At 38.1% G+C, this 23,408-nt stretch overlaps 1 protein-coding gene across 32 annotated transcripts in view; it reads left to right on the top strand.

Moving 5' to 3' along the window:
* The window catches only part of CLASP2 (cytoplasmic linker associated protein 2), a 280,902-nt gene that overhangs the window by 223,352 nt on the left and 34,142 nt on the right, over positions 1-23,408 (top strand). For 11 of the 32 annotated variants that reach the window (XM_039523734.1, XM_039523715.1, XM_039523712.1 and 8 more), the window contains 6 exons: positions 3,368-3,431; positions 3,829-3,831; positions 12,479-12,642; positions 13,425-13,503; positions 13,631-13,681; positions 19,142-19,285. In XM_039523734.1, the coding sequence (XP_039379668.1) occupies positions 3,368-3,431; positions 3,829-3,831; positions 12,479-12,642; positions 13,425-13,503; positions 13,631-13,681; positions 19,142-19,285 (505 nt within the window). The remainder of the gene's footprint in view (positions 1-3,367; positions 3,432-3,828; positions 3,832-12,478; positions 12,643-13,424; positions 13,504-13,630; positions 13,682-19,141; positions 19,286-23,408) is intronic. The other 21 variants (XM_039523741.1, XM_039523725.1, XM_039523718.1 and 18 more) reach the window with 3 other exon arrangements.

The raw sequence follows: 23,408 nt of genomic DNA, 5'->3' as shown, positions 1-23,408 counted from the left end.
TGGGCTCCCGGCGGCTGCAGGCAGCCCAGAGCCCTCTGACTCCCGGCTGTGGCTGGGATTTAAAGGGCTCTCGCTCCCCGCGCTTGGAGGCAGCCCAGAGCCCTCTGACTCCTGGCCGCGGCTGGGATTTAAAGGGCTCTCGGCTCCCCGCTCTTGCTAGCAGCCCAGAGCCCTCTGACTCCCGGCCGCGGCTGGGATTTAAAAGGCTCTGGGCTCCCCGCGGCTGCAGGCAGCCCAGAGCCCTCTGACTCCCGGCCGCAACTGGGATTTAAAAGGCTCTGGGCTCCCCCCCGCAGCGGGCAGCCCAGAGCCTCTGACTGGGCTCCCGCACTTGCAGGCAGCCCAGAGCCCTCTGATTCCTAGCCGCGGCTGGGATTTAAAAGGGGCGAAACCTAGCTCCAACTATTGGTGGAGCAGAGCCCCTGACTGTAAATATTCCTGGGGCTAAAGCCCCAGGAGCCCATATAAGTCGGCGCCCATGGCTGTGGCCTTTGTTTCATTGAGGACAATAGAAGATGGGAGCCATTTTGAAAAGGGCATATCTTGATGAAATTATTTGTAGAAGAACACTATTCTTTAGCTCCTGTTAAAGAAGAAATGCTCAGTTTATGAAAAATAATGGTGGAAGTGACAGTCTTAAAAAAATATTTTTTTAAAAAATACCCCTTGACCAGATTTACTCAGCAAGGAGAGCAGGAGGGGAAATATTGAGGGGTGATGTGCAGGGGAATTTGGAGCGTAGGAGAAAGGGGAAAACAGGGGAAGGGGCAGGATGGAGCAGAAAGCGGGTATGTGTGGTCTGTCTCCAAAGTGAGTAAAGCATCCAGAGTATGCTGGTTAATCTGGTCCGAAAAGTTGAAATAAAATACAGATCTTAGGGTTCTGCTGCAGATCTTCAAATCAATGGAAATACCACATGGCTAACACTACTCATGGGATTTTTTTTTTAGTGTGCAAATATGAAGTTTTTTTAAAAGTGAATCATATCTAAAAACTTAGATTAAACCATAGTTAAGTTTGATTGTATATTAGTAATGTAAGTAAAAACATTACATTTAAATATCCCGAAAAACAAGCAGTAGAAACTTAAGAAATTCAGATTTAAGATTAAATTTAAAAGAAATCCAAACATGTTAATATGTAAATACACAGTTAGGGCACCCAAATAACCTTATTTCTTCCTTGCAATGATACCATGAGGGAAGCATTTAAAAAAATTATCAGATGTCTTTAAAAATCAGTTTAGTTTAATCTGGTACTGTAGTGCACTATTCATAATTGTTAGTCATCACAATGATATCTTTACAAAGCAGAGTTAAGGTTTGTTTGTTTACTTAACAGCATTCTCATACCTTAACATGTTTAGATTTCTTTTAAATTTACTCTTAACTCTTAATTTCCTGGGTTTGTAATTCTTATTTGGGGGATAATTACAACATCCCTGTAATATTTTTATCTTTAAATTACTGATATATGTTCTAGTTTAACATAATTTTTATCTGGGAACCTTGTACGGTGTTGAAATTATTGGTGGCACTGAAGAAATAATAAATAGTGATAGAAGTCCTTATTTAATAGCATTAGAGACAAAATTTAAACCAAGAGCTCCTCAAGACAGAAGAATTCCTAATCTGTGAAGTCCTAATTTGTGTCAACTGGAGGTGCAATCCTGTGTTCAACAGAAACTATTTGATACTCCTAGGGTATATCTAAACAGCTGGGTGCTTTCCAGCACAGGTAGACAGACATTTGCTTACTCAGCTCAAGCTAGCGCACTAAAAATAGGAGTGTGGCCACAGCGGGCCAGGCCATGGCTTGGACTCGCCACTTGAGTACAGTACAATCCCGCCTGTCCCTCTGGGTATGTAGAATGGATAGCCTGAGCCTCCACCAATCTCTTTTATGGCTACACTGCTATTTTTAGCATGCTTGCTCAAGCGGAACTAGCTCATGTCTGTCTGTCTGCCTGCATTGGGAAGCACCTTCCTAGCTAAGAATGTCTCAAAATATACCCTGTTTCATATTTCAGTCGTAAGTGGAAATTTAAACAATGTTTTGGTTATATAACGTTTTGTAAGTGTTACTATAAAGCAGTGATGAGCTGCCAAATTTTTAACAACCGGTTCCCTCCTCCCTCCAAAATTTTAACAACGGGTTCCCTCCTTCCCCCCCCTCCGGGGGGGGGGGTCGTGCCCCATCCAACCCCTCATGTTCCTTGACACACACACTCCGAGACCCCTGACCCATCCACCCTTCCCGCCACCCAACCCCTCCTCTCATTCTCAATGGCCCCCCAGAACCCCTATCCCATACAACTACCCCTTCTCTCCGTCCCTGAGTGCCCCCACCACCTCATCCAACCCTGCTCTTTCCTGACTTCTCCCCAGGACCCTTGCCCCCATTCAAGCCCCCTGTTCCCGGCCCTCTGACCGCCCTGCCCCCGACCCACCCCCCCCCAACCCACCCCCTCCCGGCTCCCCTCACCCCCCTGCCTGGGGACCGGGTCCACACTGCCAGGACCACGACCGGCGCCGCGGGGCCCAACTCCCCGAGCCCGTCCGGACCAGAGCAGGCACCGCTCGGCGGCAGCCGCTCGGCCCGACTCCCCGGGCCGGCACCGGGGCCCAGCCACTCGGCGGCAGCCGCTCGGCCCGACTCCCCGGGCCAGCGCTGGGCTGGAGGGAGCCGCGGTCTGGGACCGGGAGCTGCTGAGCCAGCCATACCTCCCCTCCCCCTCCGCGCCCCAGCTTACCTGCCTCCATGCTGTTTGTTCAGGCTTCCCACGAACATCTGATTCGCGGGAAGCAGGGGAGGGGGAGGAGAAGGGGGCGGAGCAGGAGAGGAGCGGGAAGTGAGTTTGGGCCGGAACTTTTGTTAAATTTAGCAGCCCTTAACAACCGGTTCTAAAATGGCTGCTAAATTTAACAACGGGTTCGCGTGAATCCGTGCGAACCGGCTGCAGCTCACCCCTGCTATAAAGGGACATTATTGGATTAAGTCATATTTAAAAATAAATTTTGTCTGTATTAACATTAGATTATTAAAACTGAAAATTGTAAAATTAACTTTATTATTAGAGACATTTAATAGCTACTTTCACTTTGGCTTCTAGTCAGTTTCACTGGTTGTTCTGTACTAGTACCATTGTTAAGTTATTTGGGTTGCAAATAGTGCATAAGAATGTTTAAATTGAAGTTAAACTTCAAATTAGATTGTGAGCAAAAATGAAAATATTTCTGTTTGAAAAGGTATTTTTCAAAATCTCTTAATCTGAATTTTGGGCTTGAAGTATCTAGTCTGTGTCCTTTTAAAATAATTCTTACAGTATCCCATAGTTGACTAATTAATTGTTACGTCATTTTAACAGTCGCGTTGAATTGAAAAGATTGTGTGAAATCTTCACAAGGATGTTTGCTGACCCTCATAGCAAGGTATGTTTTATTTTTTTCTGTTGATATTCCTTTGTTTACTTGTAGTCAGCACATTGAAATATTGTAGATTAATACTGTAGAACAATTTCTGTAAATGATATTAAGTATTAATTTGCACACTAAAAGTATTTGCCATAAAGGTGTAATATAAGCATTGAATTGTGAGAGGTGGTCATATGAGTTATTTAGGAACTCTTTGCAAACAGGTGGTGAGGCATAGGTATGTGTTCTTAATTTTCACTGAGTTAATTGATAGAATGTAAGGAAACTGTGGTGTTTTGATCCACTTAATTTGAGATTTGAAACAAGTTCAATTTTTCTTTTATTGATACAGGATAATTGAGGTAAAGTAAATAATACTTTATTGTACCTAAATAGAAATTTATTCAACATTTAGAGAGTGTTCAACATTCTTAAATATTCTTGTAAGCTCGTAGTATTGGTTGCAAAAGTAAAATGAAAAGTGATTCTCAGGAACATATTGAATTCATCAGATGCGAGAAATATTAGTTAAATTTACAAAATGAAGCTGATTAGCAACCCCTGGTATATACTTCAGATGCTTTCTAGGGTATATGTTTTTGAGTGATAATGGATTATGTGCGTCTTCCTTTATTCTCATAGATAAATGACTGGTTGGAAATTAGGGCTCCACAGTTTATTTAATTCTTTTTATATGGTCATTAATATGTAGTAAAATACAGGTAAAGAATATATTGCTATCAGTAATAAAACATTATCATGTTTTGTTCACATTACATGACTTTTTACAAGGCAAATATAGACCAGTACCTCATAAATCAGGATGACGCTATAAAAATTAAAATATTCTTTTGGGTTTCTAAGAGCAATTTGAACTAACTTATTTTATTGAATCTCCACTTTTGGGTTATATTTTCAGTTTTGGTTGTTTGCCTTCTCTCTCTCTCAAGTGGGTGGACCATTGTGCCTTATTTAATGCTCCATTAATGAACTTATAGTGAAATGTCTCAGAAAACTGGGCACAGCAATACAGATGCTGATATGAAAATAAATATAAAACATTTTTAAAACTTCATGTTTGTTTATAATTTAGGGCTTATCTTGAATTGTAGGTATTCTGTGGATTGAAAGTAATAGGTAATCATTTTGTCTGAGATGTACAGCATATGCTAGTTTCTATCCATCTATCAGTATTGATTAAGTGATAGCAAAAACACTCAAAGTTTCACAGCAAAACAGAAAGTAGTTCATCTCAGTATTTTACAACTCTACTATAAATGTCACAACTGATGGCTGCTGCTAATAGAATACTGAAAAATGCCTATCAAAATGTTAATGTACACTTGATAAACCTTCAGAACTTAGTGATATGTTAACTGTACTGAAATCCTGACTAATTTAAAGTTAACAGTAAAGCACCAAATTAACTTGTCAAAGTTTGTCTGCTGTTTACCCTTTTTACGGATAAAGCAGAGTAATAGCCACCTATGGCAAGATTAGAAATTCGGGAGTTTTGGGGTACACGTGAGAACAGAGGCTTGAACCTGAAGGGTAAAGGCCTTGAGGATCATAGTGAGTCAAGAGAGGAGGATGCAGTGGAAAAGGGAAAAATTGAAGAAGAGATGCCCCAGAGAGATCAAGTGAACAGCCAGAAGTAGAAGAGGGGAGGAAGAGAGAATGACCACACACAAAAAAAAGAGTACTGAAAAATATAGAATTCCAGGAGATGAATAATGGCGGTGGGTACTGCTGAAACAAAGTGATAAATGTATGAGATGAGCATCTTGTGTAAACTTCTGCATAATTTTGCTTGGTCATGCATATACAGTATTCTTTTAGCAATATTGCTGTCTAGAACATTTATGTAAACTCCATAAATATACCAATGTTGATGAAATGGCAAATTGCTGATTTTTGTCACTATTTGACTTGGATGCTAGTTAATAGGAGTTTGGCTGCTGGTTTACAAACGTTACATCAATTGATATATCAAAGAACTACTGAGTGAAAAGTTTCTTTATACTAAAAACTTATTTTCCTTTGCAAAATATGCAGAATTAAAAATATTCCAGCTTGAAATTGTATATGCCAAATATAGCATTTAAATTATTTCATGAGAAGAGTGTACAAAAAACCAGAAGTGACATCATAAGCATGCATGACATCTTTTTTGGAATGAAGATGACTTTAAAATAGATACTGAGATGTCATAAAGAATTATCGCGTTCAATATGTATATAATATCTCTCTCCTTTTCGTGTTTACTGGACACATTGATATAACAACACCTCTTTTTTTTTGTAAACTGAGGTATCATCCATTTTATATATAAACCAAAGTTTGTAACTGTATAGTAGTGACTTTTAAAAATATTTACAATTAACCCCAGTTCCAATCACTGACTGTGTTGCCACCACTAGATATTACCAACCATTAATTGTCCAGCAGCACATTCCGCAGCAGGATACCCCAACTTTAAACATCAAAGAGTTAATTAAAAATTAGGTTTTTTATATGTGAGGTGACCTTATAAAATGTTTTCTAAGAGTCTTTCTCCCAGCTTCTACAGGAATTATTATAACTACAATATGTAAAGGTGAGAAGGTCTAATTTTTTAATGTGTTCCAGTACATCTTTAACCAAGTATAAGAAAAAAGTAGTGTAGTTGTGTCCTTCTGGGAAAAAAATTGGTTTTAAGGAAAAAAATGAACAGGAGTGAACCAACTGCTTATTTCCAAACTATTCTAAGAACAGTAGAGACATAATTTTAAATTTACTGTACAGGTTTTGAAATTCCTTTTTTATTTTTTGTGTTTTTTCTTCCATACAGGAACTTTGCATTGATGGAAACTAATTTGTGTGTTTTTATCTTTTTTCCCCTTTTTTCTTTTTGCATGCTGTCCCCTGTGTTGGAACTCTCTTTAGAGAGTAAGTTGGATCAATATTTGCTGGAAATCTAACCTTATTGCATGATTGTGAAATTAACGCTTTTTCTCTATTTTTTTCCTCCCCCAAAGAGTTCATGCAGTGTCAAGCCTTTCGCAATTCATATAGAATTATGCGTGGTAATGTTTTGAGATGTGTTTTTCTACTAATTAACTGACCTTATTTGGTTATGCACTCCTGTTCTATATTGTGGTGATTGGCGCATCTGAAACTTAATTCATTTTAAAGAAAGATCTCAATTATAGTTATTTTTTCTTACAATATCTGTTTATTTCTCCACTATCAAAATGTGATTAAGATGACTGATTTCAGAATTTAAAATTTAATCATGAAAACAAAGACTGTATCTAGAGAAACTAGCTAATAGCACGGATGGATTGTTCCCACTATAATTAGAGTTTGAATTCCAGCTTCCATTCTAATCTCACTCTTTTGTTTTGATGCTCATATAAGTTTCTCAAACAAATTGTCCATGCTTTGTCTCCAATTCAGAGGTGTCTGGGTTTTTTGTTTTGTGGGGGTTTTTTGGGAGGTGGTGGTGGTTTGTTTTTTAAATTTGAGCAAAATCACTGAACCATTTTTGTGTTATTCCCAGACATAAATAGACACGGCTGAAATTAGAAACAAAATTTCAAATTTGTTTTGTTTTGTAGGCATTAATTGAGACAAGACAAGGGTTGAAGATAATTTAATTTAATATGAACATTTATTTTGGGAAATCTGAAGTGCTCTATGAGCATATAAATGTTTAACCAGCTTATTCAGCCTGCAGATTTCAGTATAAGAGGCACCAAACCAAATAACTCCAGATCAAGAAATTTATGAGTGCCTGTGACAAAGAAAGCAGAGTTTGTAAGCTCCTGGCTCAATTTCTTAATGTTGAAAAATCACCAAAAAAAATCCACAATTAATTGTTATGATTGAACATCAAGTACTCAGAAGTTAAGGTTTCCCATAATATTTGTCTGTGCTGTATATATGTTGTATTTCAGATTCCTGCTTGCATTGTTAAATGTAAATATTAGAATATTATCATTATTAACAAATACTATTATATAGGGAGAGCTGGTAGCAACTGCTATATTTAATTTGCGTTTCTCATTATAATAGATTCTTGTGACCCTTTTGTTAAGAAACTCATAACACTTCCTTTGTTTGCTGTAGGCCTTTGAACTTCGACATAGTTAAAAGCCTTTAGCTAGAGAAGTCTGGTTTTGGCTCTGCACTTGCCTCAGTTTTCCCTTCTGTCAGGTGTCAAACAAGACACCGTATCTCATGTTTTCACAATACTGCTTCCTCTTCTGGGTGTGGATTAGTACCATAAAATAATACACACAACCTTCCAGCCGTCTTTCATGAATTCATTTAGTCCATTTAGTTTATAATGGGCTTTGACATCCACATAACCCTCCATCTTGGCTAAAAGTTCTTCCTGTCCTTTATCAGGGCTTCCCCTTCCTAACAGACCTCCACATTCTAAATCCTTTACATTCCTTTCTCCCTGCAGGTCCCTCAGCTGACGCTTGTCCCTCAACAAGTTGGTACTGTTCTTGCAGTTCTCTCTTCTAGGCCTTTTGCCTGGGAGCTCTGAAGAGTTGTCACCTCTCCAGCAAGCTTTTTTTCCCATACTCTCTGACTGAACTCAGGCTGCTCTGATATTCCCCAGAAAACCTAGTGACCCCTTATGTCTATCTCTTAGGGGAGAAAACCTAAGCCTAGCACAGTTGAGGCTGAGTCAGAATCCTCTTAAAGAGCCAGCATACCCTGTGACAGTATTATAGTATGCAACTTTAGATTTTCAATTAATTCATTTGCTAACTGGTAGCAAAAGAGGTATCTACCAATAAAACAGTAATGTTGAATTTTTTCCAGTAGTCCCTTATAAAATTAATTTCTTACTTTTCTATGATGTCCAACAAACTGAAATATGCATCTTGTCCTTATGAAAGTACATTTGATGTAACAATGTGCTTGATTTTAAACTTAATTATGTGTGTACATATGTACGTAGTAAGACAGCAAATAATTTTGTGACTATCTTTACATTATTTCTCCAACTTCATAATAACTGAACTTGAAAATTCACGTGCACTGTATGACATGGATCTTGCTTCACAAAGATCAGTCACAATTTTCTTTGAGTTTTTCCCCCCAACCAAGTTTTTTGTGTTTTTGTTTTTTAAAGGAAGGAAACTCAGACACAACACTTACTGTAACATCATGGTTGAGAATTGAAAATGTACAAAAGCCAAAAAATTGAAAGCTGTAATTTTCCCAGCAATTCTAACTCTATCACACTGCATGTATATAATGGTATAGATGAGTACACAGCAGTACAAAATATTAAATATGTGCTGGTGTCAGATTTATAGTTGCTGTGGAAACCATAACTTCAAAAGGTCCTTCTTTTGTACATTTAATTCTCAAGCATGACATTAGCAGTGTTTTCCCCTTCCCTCACATTTAATAAATTGGGCTAGATGAATTCTCCGTTGGTAAAAGGAGAGGCAGATTTCACCTCCCTTCTTCATAAAGGGCCATAACAGCAAGAGGAAAATTCATTCCCTGGGAAAAAACATAAGAATTGCCATACTGCATTAGACCTGAGGTCCATCTAGTCCAGTAACCTTTCTATGAGGGTGATCAGTGGGCTTGAGAGGAAGGTATAAGAACCTTGCAGTGAGCAGATGTGTGGTAATCTTTCTCCAACATTAGGTCTCATCCCTTTCTATAGTTAGATACTATCTCAGGCCCTGAAAAAGGATATTTAATATCCCTTCTATAATTTATCATTAACTACGACAGCTTCAGATATCTTGCTGTCTGTAGCAGTGTCCAGTATCCATTCCTTTTTTCAATCTTGCTAAATTCTTGGCCTCAGCAGTTTCATGTGGCAATGAGGAAAGGCACTCCCTCCTTTAGGGAACAATAGTTTTAATCTGTGCTGTACTCCTTATTAGTCCCCTGGCTGTAGTGGGAATGCACCAAATCAATACATGCCCAAATCACGTCTAATGCCTGGTCTGCTACTTCAACACACGTTTTTGGGGTTGGCTGTGTTTGCCGTAGCAAAAAAAAAAGTTGTGGATTCCTTGCTGTTCAAACATTTTCTGAGACCAATGGAAGCTGGTGTGGACTAATTAATTTGGCTTATACAATGCAAAACAATAAAAAGGTGGTGTTAACATACGGTTAAGTTTGAGAAACAAACATTCAGAAATCAGGTAGTTCCAAAAATTACAGCTGTGAGAGCAATCTTAATTCAGCCATGTTGCACATCCTATAGATACACACACACAGACACAGAGAGAGAGAAAAAAGCTACTTTAAGGGTGTTATTTAGATTCCAAAGTTAAATGCTCAAAAGTTAGGAAATGCCTGATGTAAGGTTAATCATAAACCCTTAATTTGCCCTCCTTGGACATCCATCCTGTGCACTGAGGCAGGGGTCCTGCGCGCAAAAAAAAAAAAAAAAAAAAAAAGTATGGGATCATGTAATTAAGGACTGTGGATAAAATTTTCAAAAGCACCCAGGTCCCATTTTCTAGAGTTTTTATAAATCCATATAGAAACTTAAGTCCCATGGATGTTCAAAATTTCAAATTAATTACAATTTTACCCTGTACTACAGTGTATATGTACAGGGAGCAGCATTCCCCAGGCGATGTTAAATATGACATTTCCTAACTTTTGAGTGCTCAACTTTGCAATTGAAGTAACACCCTTTAAAATAGTTTTTTATATGTAATTTTCTAGGTTTATTGTTGTTTTGTGTTTAAAGAGGAAAAAGGTAAAGATGGGCAACTGGAGCGCTGTGTTGGGCCTGGGGGAGACCAGCTTGGCCCTCTTCCCACCCTTTTCCCCCTACAGCTATTTTGACAGCTCCCAGGTATTCCCAGAGATATGTGTGCTGCTGCAGTGGCAGCATGGGTCCAGCTCTTTTGAATGCTCATGTTCTGTTATTTTGACATGTTGCCAAAATATTCCTGAAGAATGCAAGTGACAGCAGGGAAATAGTGATATTTTAACAGTTGATATCTCAGCCAAACCTAATGGAGTTTCCTGGGAGAAGGAAAAGGCACTTGGAATGCCCTGTTACAAGTCCAGTTCGCTTATAGTTATATGTAACTCAGGCAGATTAATTGACATAATTTGATCATTTGACTTTCCAGTGCTACTGTTTGGAGATTTGTATGTACAGATATAATTCTGCAAAACACATTTAGAATGGCCTACACAACAATCTGTGTGCTATTGCTTATGTGGAATCAGAGTTAAAGTCCTGAGCTTGATAGCTTTTTTTTGTTTTGTTTTGTTGTTTTTTTGTTTTCTGTGCCCTTGAATTATTAGTGGGTAGGAGCGCTGGTTGTGGGGACCTTCTAATGTGGTTCTTGAGTAACCCCTCCCCCACCTCAACCAGGAGCAGCACTGAAGTAATGTTCAGCCTTCTCCCAGCAAGAGAAACATCAAGGACAATAAATGGAAGGGAGGAGAATATACCCTACAATATTTCATTTTAAAGTGGGAAGAAAATGTTTTCTCTTGAGGAACCTTTTACCTATTTGGGACAGGAAGATGGTTTTTAATACTTAAAATATTTAAAGTAGCCCTGAAGATTATACTGTTTGGTGTCTGTAGAATCCTGAGAGAATTTGAATGTATATTTGGCATCCAGTGCCTATTAACCAAGTGCCAGCCTCAAATACCTAATAACGGACACTTGTAAACTAAGCATATGGATTTGCACCTTTAGTGTGTTGGCTATATATATCTTCATGACCGTATGACATCGGTGTTAAAAAGTAATTATAGTGAACTCTCTCATGCATGCATTTATGCAGCAGTGTGTTATGGCCTAGATTAGGCTGGAATTCTGGCATAATACATACCTTTAAAACTGTATATCTAGAACATGTATGTTCCACTCCCGCATAAGCACATGTAAATCCAAAAGCTAGTGAAAGGTCCTAAAAAGAAAAAAAAAATGCCACCTAGCAGTAAATTTTATATATACATACACTTAAAAACCCCAAACCCTAAAATACTACTTGATCTTAAGGTTGTACTATAAGTTTTGAAATTTGTTTTAAAAAAAAAAATTGTCATTCACACTTACACATTTGGTGCAGTTTGCAGTATACAAGTTGACATAGGGTACATCTACCCTGGAAAAAAAAATACTGCAGCAATTCTTAGCCCAGGTCAACTGACTAAGGCTCATAGAGCTTGGGCTAATGGGGCTAAAAATAGTGTAGATGTTTCCACTCGGTCTGGAGCCCAGGCACCGAGATCCTGGCTGAGTTTCAGAGCCCAGGCTCCAGCCCAAGCAGGAATGTCCATGCCGCTATTTTTTAGACTCAAGAGCGTGAGCCCAAGTCAGTTGACCTGGGCTCTGAGAATCACTGCCAGGGGGAGGTGCTATGCAGCATAAATGTACTTATAGATCATTTTCCTGAATATTTGCTTCCCAACACCACTCTTCCAAAATGTCATAATAGTAGCTAATATGTTTTTAGAAAGATTAATATTCCATATATTTCAGAAGGACATAATAATCAGAAATGTACTGTAGTTTTTCCTCAGCTAGGGTGAATAATTTGTTTCAGAATACTGCAAGAACAGAGAAGCCTGTTCCATTCTCCAAATCGTCTATGGAAAGGAACAAGCATTCTCTTGATGCAGATCTCCACAGATCATATTTTAATTAAGCATTCTGTGGCCTCTTTGCTTTTTTTTTTTTTAAAAAAAAGATAAGCCAGTTTTATTGTCTACGTAGAACTGACTTAATTACATAAAGCTTGAAGTGGAAAGAAGTTTAAATTTAAAAAATAAATAAAGTTGTGCCAGCCATCACAGTAAACATTTATTTACCCAATGATACTGCATGGAATAGCTAATTGTCAAACTTCAGCTGAAGTTGAATAGCAATATTCTCTTGTATCACGGAGACCAATGAAAAGCAAGACAGATTGTTTTCCTGCTTGGCTGCAAATCACTGCCTCTGTCTGCCTTTGATTCCCCTACTGCTTTCTTCATCATTTGTGAGTTCAGCACAGGTCAATGTCATTTCCTTTTCTTTCCCCCCCCCCCCTCCTTTTTCCCTTCTCTGCCTCCTTTAGGTGTTCAGCATGTTTTTGGAGACCTTGGTTGACTTCATCCAGGTCCATAAAGAAGATCTACAGGATTGGTTGTTTGTGTTGTTGACACAGCTATTGAAGAAAATGGGTGCTGATTTGCTTGGGTCTGTACAAGCAAAAGTTCAGAAGGCACTTGATATCACAAGGTATTACATTGCTGACAAAAATGTGTGTGCAATTTTAATTGGCACCAGAGTATATTCCCACATTTCTTTCTTACTGTACTGTAAGGATATTGGCCCCAAAACACAACCTGTGGATGGCTTTAAAATGTGACAAATAGTAGTAGTAGTAGTTTTCTAAATACCAGCCAATTTAAGGAATTCAGATTATCCCAGATATTTTGAATGCTTAACATTGAAAGATGAATACAGAATTAGTTTTCTAGATTATGGAATGCACATCCTAGCAGGATTGGATTTAATAAGTCACATGCCGTTGAGAGATTTCATAGTGGTAGCCGTGTTAGTCTGTATCAGCAAAAAGAATGAGGAGTACTTATGGCACCTTAGAGACTAACAAATTTATTTAAGCATAAGCTTTCATGGGCTAAAACTCACTTCATCGGATGAACTCCGATGAAGCGAATTTTAGCCCACGAAAGCTTATGCTTAAATTAATTTGTTAGTTTCTAAGGCCATAAGTATTCCTGTTCTTTTTACTGTTGAGAGAGTTTTTGTTTGTCTTACATGTTAGCACATATAATTGCTTGAAAGTAGTAAGATCATTTGATGTATGTTCTTTCTACATTAGCTGGATGTTTCTGGAAGTATGATATAGCATATCTACCCAGAGATTAAAACAAGTAGGCAGATATTGTAGTTTGAAAGGTAGACAAAGTTTTTATAAGTTAGAGCGACCACCTGTACTGTTATTAAATGCATGCCCTATGCAAGTAATGTGTTTTGCCTGATTCTTTATTTTTCAGGGAATCTTTTCCAAATGATCTCCAATTCAGTATTTTAATGAGATTCACTGTTGACCAGACTCAGACACCCAGCTTGAAGGTAAGAATTTACAAGTCTAAATTGCAAATGAAATATTTGTTGATAGAAATTTGCTTTCTCTTACTATTTGGATTTGTGTTGCAAAAAAGGTTTTCACTTGGTGGATTTTGTTTTTATAAACTTTCAGACAGTCAAGCCAGCGCTGCAGGACCAGCTTCGCTCTTTTTGGAGCTCCAAGGTTTTTTGTCTGCATTATTGCCTTTTTTAACCCTATGTAAAAACTTTACAATGTTTGATAATTTTTATTTGTATGCATCCGTCTATGGCTACTAACCTTTGCAAGAAACTTTAAGCATGCAGATATTCAACTTCAAGTGATATACTAGTGTCAGAGCGTTTTTTGCAAAAACAGACCTGATAAGACCACACTCCAATGAATACAGAAGCAACAAAAATATGGCCGCCTAACACCAAGCTGGTTATGCAAACTCACTCTATCAAGTCTTTTCTCATTTTATGTTTGTGATTTCCCAATCTTCTTTTCTGGATGTAGTTCTGACAATGAAGGTTTTTCCCTAAACTACTTTCATCTTGTATGTTATGGGCATATTTAAAATTTAAATAATGTTAATATTAACACATGTACCTAAATTTTCATTCTAAAACATATTACTTTTATGTTTAGTGCATTATTTTATTTAAGCTTTTCTAAAAGTAATGTGTTGCATTATATATGCACGCATTTTCACAGCTTAAGAATATGTTGACATAAAAATGGTTGTACAACCTAAAATTAAAACTGATTTCTCTAGGACATGTACAATTAGAGAAGAGGTTGGCTTTGGTATAAATGCAGTAAATCCTAATAAGATTTACAAATAAGGCAAATTGGGGAAATAACAAGCATATACAAAGCTGGATTTTTCTGCTCTGTCCTGCACGAAAATTTTTTACACAATTTGGAATGTTATGCAATGTAACAATGCACAAGATTACACTTTTTTCCCTGTACACAGTGGGGCTGAAGTCACATGCAAATACCTCATTTTTTTGTTTTGTTTTTGCTTTGTTTGCAGCACAGTAAACTTTATAATATTACTCACTCTGAGGACAGTTTATACTTTGACTACTATTACTTTGTGGTGGTGTATTAAATAGCAGCTACTATCTTATGATGTGATCAGAGTTGTTGAAGAAAACAAATGTAGTAGTAATGAAATCACACAATTTGTTCTGCAACATGTCCTTAAGACAGAGGTTTATTGCCGGAAGATTAACGCGTTGATTGCTGCGAGTTACTTTCTCCATAGAATTCTGATGTAATTACTAAAGCATGATATGCTCCCTTTTGTGAAGTTCATACTGTAGATTTGAAAGAAAGCATGGACTTCTGGTATGAGGATGGGGTCCAAAGAGTGGAATTCCTTAAAAATTGGAGCCAGAACTTAAGACCGAGGAAGCCAAGGCCAAGACCATCCTCCTGATGACAGAAGAAAGTTTTTTGTTTTGTTTTGTTTTTTTTAAGACTGATTTAGGGAACAGACCGAGCGGTTATCATAAAGATTCGTCAATGTTAGAGAAATATAATATTTCTCTAATAGAAGTTGGCTGGAGAAGCCACCTCTTTCTTAGAACTGTGGCTTCAAATTATTGTCTCAATATGTGTAGTTTCAAACAGATTTTTAAAGAATATTTTAAATATTACCTTTTTTGTAAAGTTTGCAGTTAACAGGCAATAATCTTGTCTTCAGAAATCCAAGAACTTATCATACACTATTCCCTACCCCTCAACTTCTTCCTAAAATTTACCACTATCACTGAAGAGCCAGAGAACATATTTATTAGAAGTAATCAAAAATGTAATATAGTAGGTAGTGTTAAGGACTCTACCTACCTGTGTTAGTATTTTGTACTGGTACCCATCCCATAGTACTTCCCAGGGTTAATTGGATTGGCATAGCAAGATTCCTTTTGAACTTGATGGAGTCCGGCTCTTCTCCTTCTATGGTTTTCAGAAACTCTTGCTGGAAGGGATGGTTATGTATCGGTGAGAGAGAATGGAGTTTGTTGGAAATATCATTCTTGTTATGATGGCAAAACTATATCAAAGAGGAAAGTCTTTTAGCATGACCTAATAGTGATCAGATTCTGGATTGCTCATCTCTTTGGGAAATTGTTTTACAGACATATCTCCCTCAGCCAAGAGTGCCTTGACTCTGGCTCACACACTCTGTGTCCTGGACTTTGTGTTCTGTGTTTTGTCCAAAGGAGCACAGCTGTCTCCATGGTTCATAGATAGCTATGTGGTTTTTAGTGAAGCTGGGACATGACCCATTAATGGCTTTGAAAATTGGAAGTAGGGCCTTGAACTGGCCTCAGAGGTAGATGGGGAGCCAGTAGGGGACCCAAAAAACAGGAATAATGTGCTTCTGAAGACCTAGTCCATGTAGGAGGCAGACAGCCAGGTTTTGCACCAGCTAGCATCTTCGCATTGTTTTCACATTCAGCTTCACATACAGTGAATTAAAGGAATGCAGTTTGAAGGTGACAGATACATGAAAAATACTGGCCAGATTGATGGCTGGAAGGAAGAAGTGAAGGTTTTTAGCAAATATTACCTGATCTGGGACAGTGATAAGTCATGTAGGACCATTTTGGCAAATGCATCATGCTTATGTAGTAGTTTGAACAGGATTTTATTCAAATAAATAAAATACATGACCAGGAGCTACTCAATGCATTTACCTTTACCTCTAAATAAGTTGTTTCCCACATTGAAGTTTTGAGAGAGGAACGATTCTAGTATGCTTTTACAGATTTATTACAAAAATAAGAAAACAAATATAAATAAGTAATATATGTCACTAACTAATTTACTTCCTATACAGCTCAAGATTACAATTGAAATACAATCAATAAATCAGTGGAGCACCTATAGGGACATTACTCAAAGAGAAAGTTACTTACCTTATACAGTAACTGGAGTTATTCAAGAGGTTTGTCTTTTGTCCTCCACTAACCGCCATCTTTCCCCTCTGCTTTGGAGTCTTTGCTTTTGCTGGACTTCGTGGTAGAGAAGGAATTGATGGTAGTTCATCTGACACTGCCCTATATACCCTCAATAGAGGGCACAAGGTTAGCTACAGCTCATGTGCGGACTGAATTGGCACTACCAAAAGTCCCCAGTCAAAGGCTCGTAGGGAGCATGCCTCACTGAAGTGGAGCACCCATAGAAACAAACATCTTGAACAACTCCAGTTACTGTACAAGGGGGGAGGGATAGCTCAGCATTGGCCTGCTAACCCCAAGGTTGTGAGTTCAATCCTTGAGGGGGCATGTAGGGAACTGGGGTAAAAATCTGTCTGGGGATTGGTCCTGCTGCTGAGATCCCTTCCAACCCTAATCTTCTATGATTCTAATGGTCATCTTTTTTTGTTCTTCAACATAGAAGTTTCCACAGACACAGAAGAATAATGTTCTTTCAAAAAAAAAACAAAACACCATGAACTAACCTTTTTCAAAATGACTGTCATCTCTTATTGTTCATAATGGGACTGAGGTCACAAGCTGCCCTTTAGATGGTTCCTACTTCTACTCACCTGCTATTCAGTACTCCTCCCTGTCTGTAGACAACATAGGGGCCACCATCTTTCCTGAAGACAGATTGACTCTACTTCCATTGGGAATGCTTTTCTTCACAATTTTTAACTGTTGAATAAGCCTTATATCTTGTTCTTAGGAATTTTTGGGTACAGATAGCTGGGTGCATTTTTGCACCATGTTATCATTGGTTTCTAATCGTAGCATCTGGCTTTAAAGGTATATGTGGTGACAAGATGGCCAATGTTAGTATGGTGGGTCCTGCTCTTTTCTTGGTGGGGGCTAAGATGCCACCTCTTCCCCCTGCTCTTGGGGCGCCGAGGGTCCCACTAGTGGCCCGGGAAGGTGGTAAAGGAGGGAAGCGGGGAAGGGGTCTGGGTTTCTCCTCACTCTGAGCCCCAGCACCTCTCAATCCCTGCAGGTTCTTACCCTCTTCCTCCTTGGGTGGGGTATCTTCAGTCCCTAGATGCTGGGGGAGAGACTCTCCATCCCCTGCTGGGAGGGTCTCCCTTACTTCGGGTCTCTGACCTTTCAAGTCTCACAGCACACCTCCAAGCTCCAGTTCTTTCCTTCCTCCTTCTTCTGACTTCCTGAAGCAGGGGGTTTTATTAGGTTCCTGACAAGGCCTTAATTTACTGCAGGTGCTCCAATTAACCTGTAGCCACCCTCCCTAGTCTCCAGGGAACCACACCTTAATTAGCCTTGGGCCTATATATTTCCCCTCTAGGACTCTACCACTGCTCCCTGGCCCTCCTGTATCACAATGTACATTTAAGATATCATTAGCAGATGGACACAGCGATGTCATAAAAAGGCTCATTAGCCTTGTGGGGGAGGAAATAGTATATGCGCACAATTATACTTGATTGGATATTAGAAAGGAGATGTTTTGTTTTCAGTATGTGTTTTGAATTACACATTTTGCAAAATATAAGTAATTTTAAGATTTTTATCTCAAAAAGAGAAAATTCTAGCTGCCGGGTTCTCAACAGTATTTTCCATTGACTTATGTACCACAAAGAGCTTCAATCCGTGGGTTATGTGTAACTTCAGAAAAGGCAAGACCTAACAGCCAGCAAGAGGGGGAAAGAATTAATATGGTTAAATTACATTTAGTTTCAGTTCCTTCCACTAATGTTTGTCACTCAGTGCATTGACACACTTTATTTTTTATATATCTGAAATAGTAGGATGACTGAAGGAAGCTTTTAAATGATCCATGTTTATTCAGAACCGTTATCAGTGCAAGCCACCAACACATTAAAAAAAAAAAAAAAACCTCTCAAGTTTTACTGTGCATAATCTCAGATCTAGCACCATAGTTAATGGAGACAGAAACAGCTAAAAAGTTAAACCAGATCATCCAAATAATTACCCACCCCATTTCCTTGTCTCATTTATGCCTATTCATAAACACACTGACATTCATTAATGTAGTGAATTCCTTCAAAGAAAAGTGTGTGTACTGATTGCCATGTGTATTATTGCTTACTTACTGGCACTGCTTTATTGTAACAGTCCTATTTCCCTTATGGTTTGTTTATAATAGGAAGATGTTTTACAAAAATTATCCCCTAACAAAGATGTTTAATGCTCAGCATAGATTTCTGCTGCTAAAGGGACTGCCAAGGGATTCTGAGTACAAATTAAATACAAGTTTACTGGAAGAAGCCAATTACGTCTGTATGTATCCTCTCCAGTTCATCAGGTGGTGCTCCCTATGCCAAATATAAACAAACTAAATAGAAAGTGAATGGCTAAACAGTTGCACATGCAGTATGCTAGTATTTTTATTTAATGTTAGTGAGAATGAAGATGTCTGTTAGTACAGTAGACTCGTTTACAGATTATAGATACTATATGGGTATTAAACAAAAACATTGACTCCAGGTAATTGATTTTAAAATCAGCTAAAAGACTTCTGATAAAATTGCCAATATTTAATTCACTTTAAAAAAAAGTATCTCATTTTGTCCCATTATGTTAGCCATTCTGGATTATTTGTTCTAAATAAATAGAACCCTGTTTCCTGAGTACAATCACATTTACAGCACACTTTTGTTTTTATCTATTTACCTGACTCTGCTTACCTTTGCAGGTTAAAGTTGCAATTCTTAAATACATAGAGACTCTTGCACAGCAGATGGACCCAGGGGATTTCGTAAATTCAAGTGAAACTAGGCTGGCGGTATCTCGGATCATCACCTGGACAACAGAACCGAAAAGTTCAGATGTTAGAAAGGTATGTCCATTCATGCTAAAAAATGTAGTTAGTTTTTCAGGGTTTTTCTTCAGTAGTTTTTAAAGCTGAAACTTATTCTGATTGTCCTATCAGAGTTAGGCGCTATTTGTATGTGGGTTATCACCATATTCCTAACTAATCCTTTAACAAAAAAAATGTCTTAGGGTTTTGTAATTTAAGACAATTTTTCCAGCAAAGGAGTCCTACAAAAATTTCTCTGTAGGTTCATTCTTTAAGGGTATGGAGAACCTACTCCATTTCACGATACATAGATTAAATTAAAGCATGTAGTGTCAAAATAGATAAAATAAAGCCTCTCTCTTAGCCTATCTAGACTAAGAGAGAGCTGTGTTTTTTAAAATATTTGAGCTTAAATGTTATAACTAATACAATTTAAAGTTCTAGACAATGCAAGTTATATTCTAGCTGGTTGGGATGAACCTATCTTAGGGTAAAAGGAATACTATTGTTTAAAACACTGTGTATGACAGTAAAATTTACTTAAGTGGCCTTCTCTAGACAGCTTTAACTAATATTACTCCAACAAGGGCCACCTTCTGTCCCAGTAATAATACATTGATCACAGGAGGAGTGAGTAAGAAACTAAAATTATAGTTCATCTGGTTGGATGTTTGCATCTGGTTTTACACATTCTTTGTATTTGACAAAAAGATTTAAGGAGCAATTGTTGAGTTGGTGACAATAGGAAGCTGACATTTTAATAAAACTACTACTTTGGCATCAAAGAACTCTTCATACAGAAGCTACTGCTGGTAACATTTGCTGTGGAAAACTAAAATACACATTCTACAGAGATTTTTTGCAGGAAGTGAGAGGGAGTTATGTTTCCCAGTAAAAAAATTGATTAAAAAGAAGAGATTTGGTTTTCACTAACAGATTATTCTGTATTGTTTATCTTTTTTGGGTCACTCCTTTCTTCTTGAGATTTTTATACCAACTTCCCACCAGCAGGCTTTAGAGAATTCTATGACCACTCCTTTGACAGCTTCTCCCTCTCTTAGAACTTGGCACCTCTTTCTCTCTTTTTTTTGTCTTTTCTGGGGAGATATAATCTAATCACATGATTACAATTATCTGTTCTTTGCTGATCATTTGTAGACCTACCTCTGCTCGCTCTAGCTTTTTCTTCATGGTGGATCTATTACTAACCTACATTAAAATAATTTCTCCTAAACCGGCCCTTTTCTACTCCTGTTAGCAACTCCACCATCATCCTTGTCCCTCTGGCCCTGACTGTCTTAGCATCATTTTTCTACTACAAGTGTGTAAAAGTATACAAAATTACAAAAAAAGCAGATTTCACAAAGTCTGTAAAAAGAAACTTCATTCGTTGTGTGCAAACAAAAATTGGTGCTAAACTTAAGGAAACTTAGTGTGTTTCTCTTTGAACTGGATCATCATTTAGCAAGAAAATGGAAAGTAACTTTTTTTAAAAGGCAAGTGTTGTATTAATTGAATATCAAACTTACACATTATGTTCTTAATTTTGGTGTCCTCTTTCAATCATTCTCTCCACTTCTGCCCCCCCTTTCCACTTACAGTAACTGTTGAATCCTGTTTTTTATCAACTGCTCAAAAAAGTCCATCATTCTTTGCCATTTCCATTGTTGAGTCTTGTCCAAGGCTTTATCAACTCAACTGAGCTATCCCTACTTGCCTTATTGTAAATCAGTCCATCCAAAACACTGCTCCCAAAATCATGTACTTTGCCTGTTGCACCAGCCCTGCCCAGACTCTTCTTCAGATCCATTTTCTTAGCTTTCCTTGTCCTCCCAGATCATGCTAAACTCCTAGTCCTTTAAGCTACTGAGAACAAGGAGATATTGAAAACGAAGGATGTGAGGGAGTCTAACAAAATGCTCCTATTTACTGGACAATCATCTGAATTAAACTGCTCCTTAAAATAGTGAAGAGGATCTCATCAATCTACTCAGTCATCAAAATGTATAGCAGTATATGGCACAAAGTTGGTCAAGCAGGTGTTCTCCAGACAAGCACAATATTCTTTAACCATTAAGACTTCATTTAAGTTGCTTATCACACACACACACACCCCCTTTTTTTAAACTAACTTTATGATTAAAAGGGGAGGGAGTCTTTTTTATTTTTAGTAGAAGTTGAGGTATTTGAATCGTTTTCTAATTATGTGTGATATATGCTGGTGTCCAGCAGTTATTTTTAAATGAACTACATGTGAACCCTTTCTGTGTCTGACAGTTTTTTAAATATTTTTTCAAACATTTTCAGAAATTTATTCTCCTGTAACTTAGTTACACTATAACACTAGCTAGAGCCCATTAAGGATGTGAACAAATTGGAGAGAGTCCAGCGGAGAGCAAGGGAAATGATTAGGGGGCTGGGGCACATGACTTATGAGGAGAGGCTGAGGGAATTGGGTTTATTAGTCTGTAGAAGAGAAGGGGGGGGGGGGGGATTTGATAGCAGCCTTCAAGTACCTGAAGGCGGATTCCAGTGAGGATGGAGCTCTGCTGTTCTCAGTGGTGGCAGAATACAGAACAAGGAGCAATGATCTCAAGTTTCAGTGCGGGAGGTCTAGGTTGGATATTAGGAAAAACTATTTCACTAGGAGGGTGATGAAGCACTGGAATGGATTACCTAGGGAGGTGGTGGAATCTCTATCCTTAGAGATTTTTTTTTTTTTTTTTTTTTTTTTTTTTTTTTAAAGGCCTGGCTTGACAAAGCTCTGGCTGGGATGATTTAGTTGGGATTGGTCCTGCTTTGAGCAGGGGGTTGGATTAGATGACCTTCTGAGGTCTCTTCCAACCCTAATCTTCTATGATTCTATGACTTGGGTATTTATATGGATAACAAGAATATTCAGAATTATTACATTTAATGCTAACACGTTTACATTAATATTTATGAGGAAATTGGATTTGCTTAACACCGTTTCGCTTTAAGTCGCATTTTTCAGGAACATAACTACAACGTTAAGCAAGGAGTTACTGTAATATAATCTCCAAGTATTGTTCAGCAAACCTACTTTTTTCATCTCACTTGTTTTAGTTCCTGTTTTTATTTCCCTTCCTGGTTAAACTTCGTTTTTCTCACTATAATAGATCATACTATGTCTAATCTTGAGTTATCTTTATTGTTTACTTTTTTCCTCCACAACTCTCTCTCCCTTTATCTATACTGTGTTCTTTACATCCCCTTCAGTATTTTTCTCTCACCACTTTTCTTCTGCTTCTCCCGCCAGAATCTTCTTACAGTATTTCTCTGTTCTGACTTCTCATGTTTGAAAATATCAGACATCTACTAGCCACAAACTAATGCAAAACACTGGGGGTCTTACTGTCCATAGGCACCACCCAAACGAGAAGCCAGTCCCTCTAGTTTCTTGGAAGGGGGAAGTTTATGATGGTATTCTTCCTAGGTGGTGTCTCAGAATACGAATTATCTTTCAGATTTGCCTCTGTTTAGGTGTTAGTGCTGCTTACATTATCAGTCATAAACTCCTCAGGCTGCTGGAAGGGAAGAAAAGACATGCATACTCTGGTTCTCTCCTTTCATGCTGTCTTTCCTCTCCAGAACTTTAGTTGTTACAAGCCTAGGTGGGATTCTGTAGTTCTTGACTCCATCCCAGCCTTCTTTTTTGATTGCTCTTCTGCATCAGCTAGCTCCAGTGCTTGCTTCTGCTTCTGCTCAGAGCTTTCAAGCACCAGCAGAATGAAATATGACCTTATTCTTGTAGATCTCACAGCTGCACACAGGACTCTTAACATTAGTGAAAACTGATCAGACTCTGGTCAATTTTCATTCTACTTTAGCTTGGCAAAGTTTTAAGCATGGGAGGTCCAGGAGCAGACTACTGACTAAAGGAGACGGCATTAATTCACTTTGCACTTGGTTCACATTTGGGAATTTAACTTCTCAACCGCAGAAGGCTAGAAATATAAGCCAGTAATTTCAAAAACGGGTGCCTGAAGTTAGGTTCCTATGTTCATATTTTAGGTGCCCAAAGTGCCTGATTTTTTTTCAGGAGTAGTGACCATACAGTAGATCCATAAATAATTATTTAGAAACCTAACTTTAGCATCATTTTTGAAAAACCTGGACTTCATCTTTTTTTAAATGAAAG

This window comes from Mauremys reevesii, linkage group 2, assembly GCF_016161935.1.
Source record: "Mauremys reevesii isolate NIE-2019 linkage group 2, ASM1616193v1, whole genome shotgun sequence".
Taxonomy (NCBI): Eukaryota; Metazoa; Chordata; order Testudines; family Geoemydidae; genus Mauremys; species Mauremys reevesii.
Note: the sequence above shows the minus strand (reverse complement) of the source record. Positions and strands in the feature narration are given on the sequence as shown.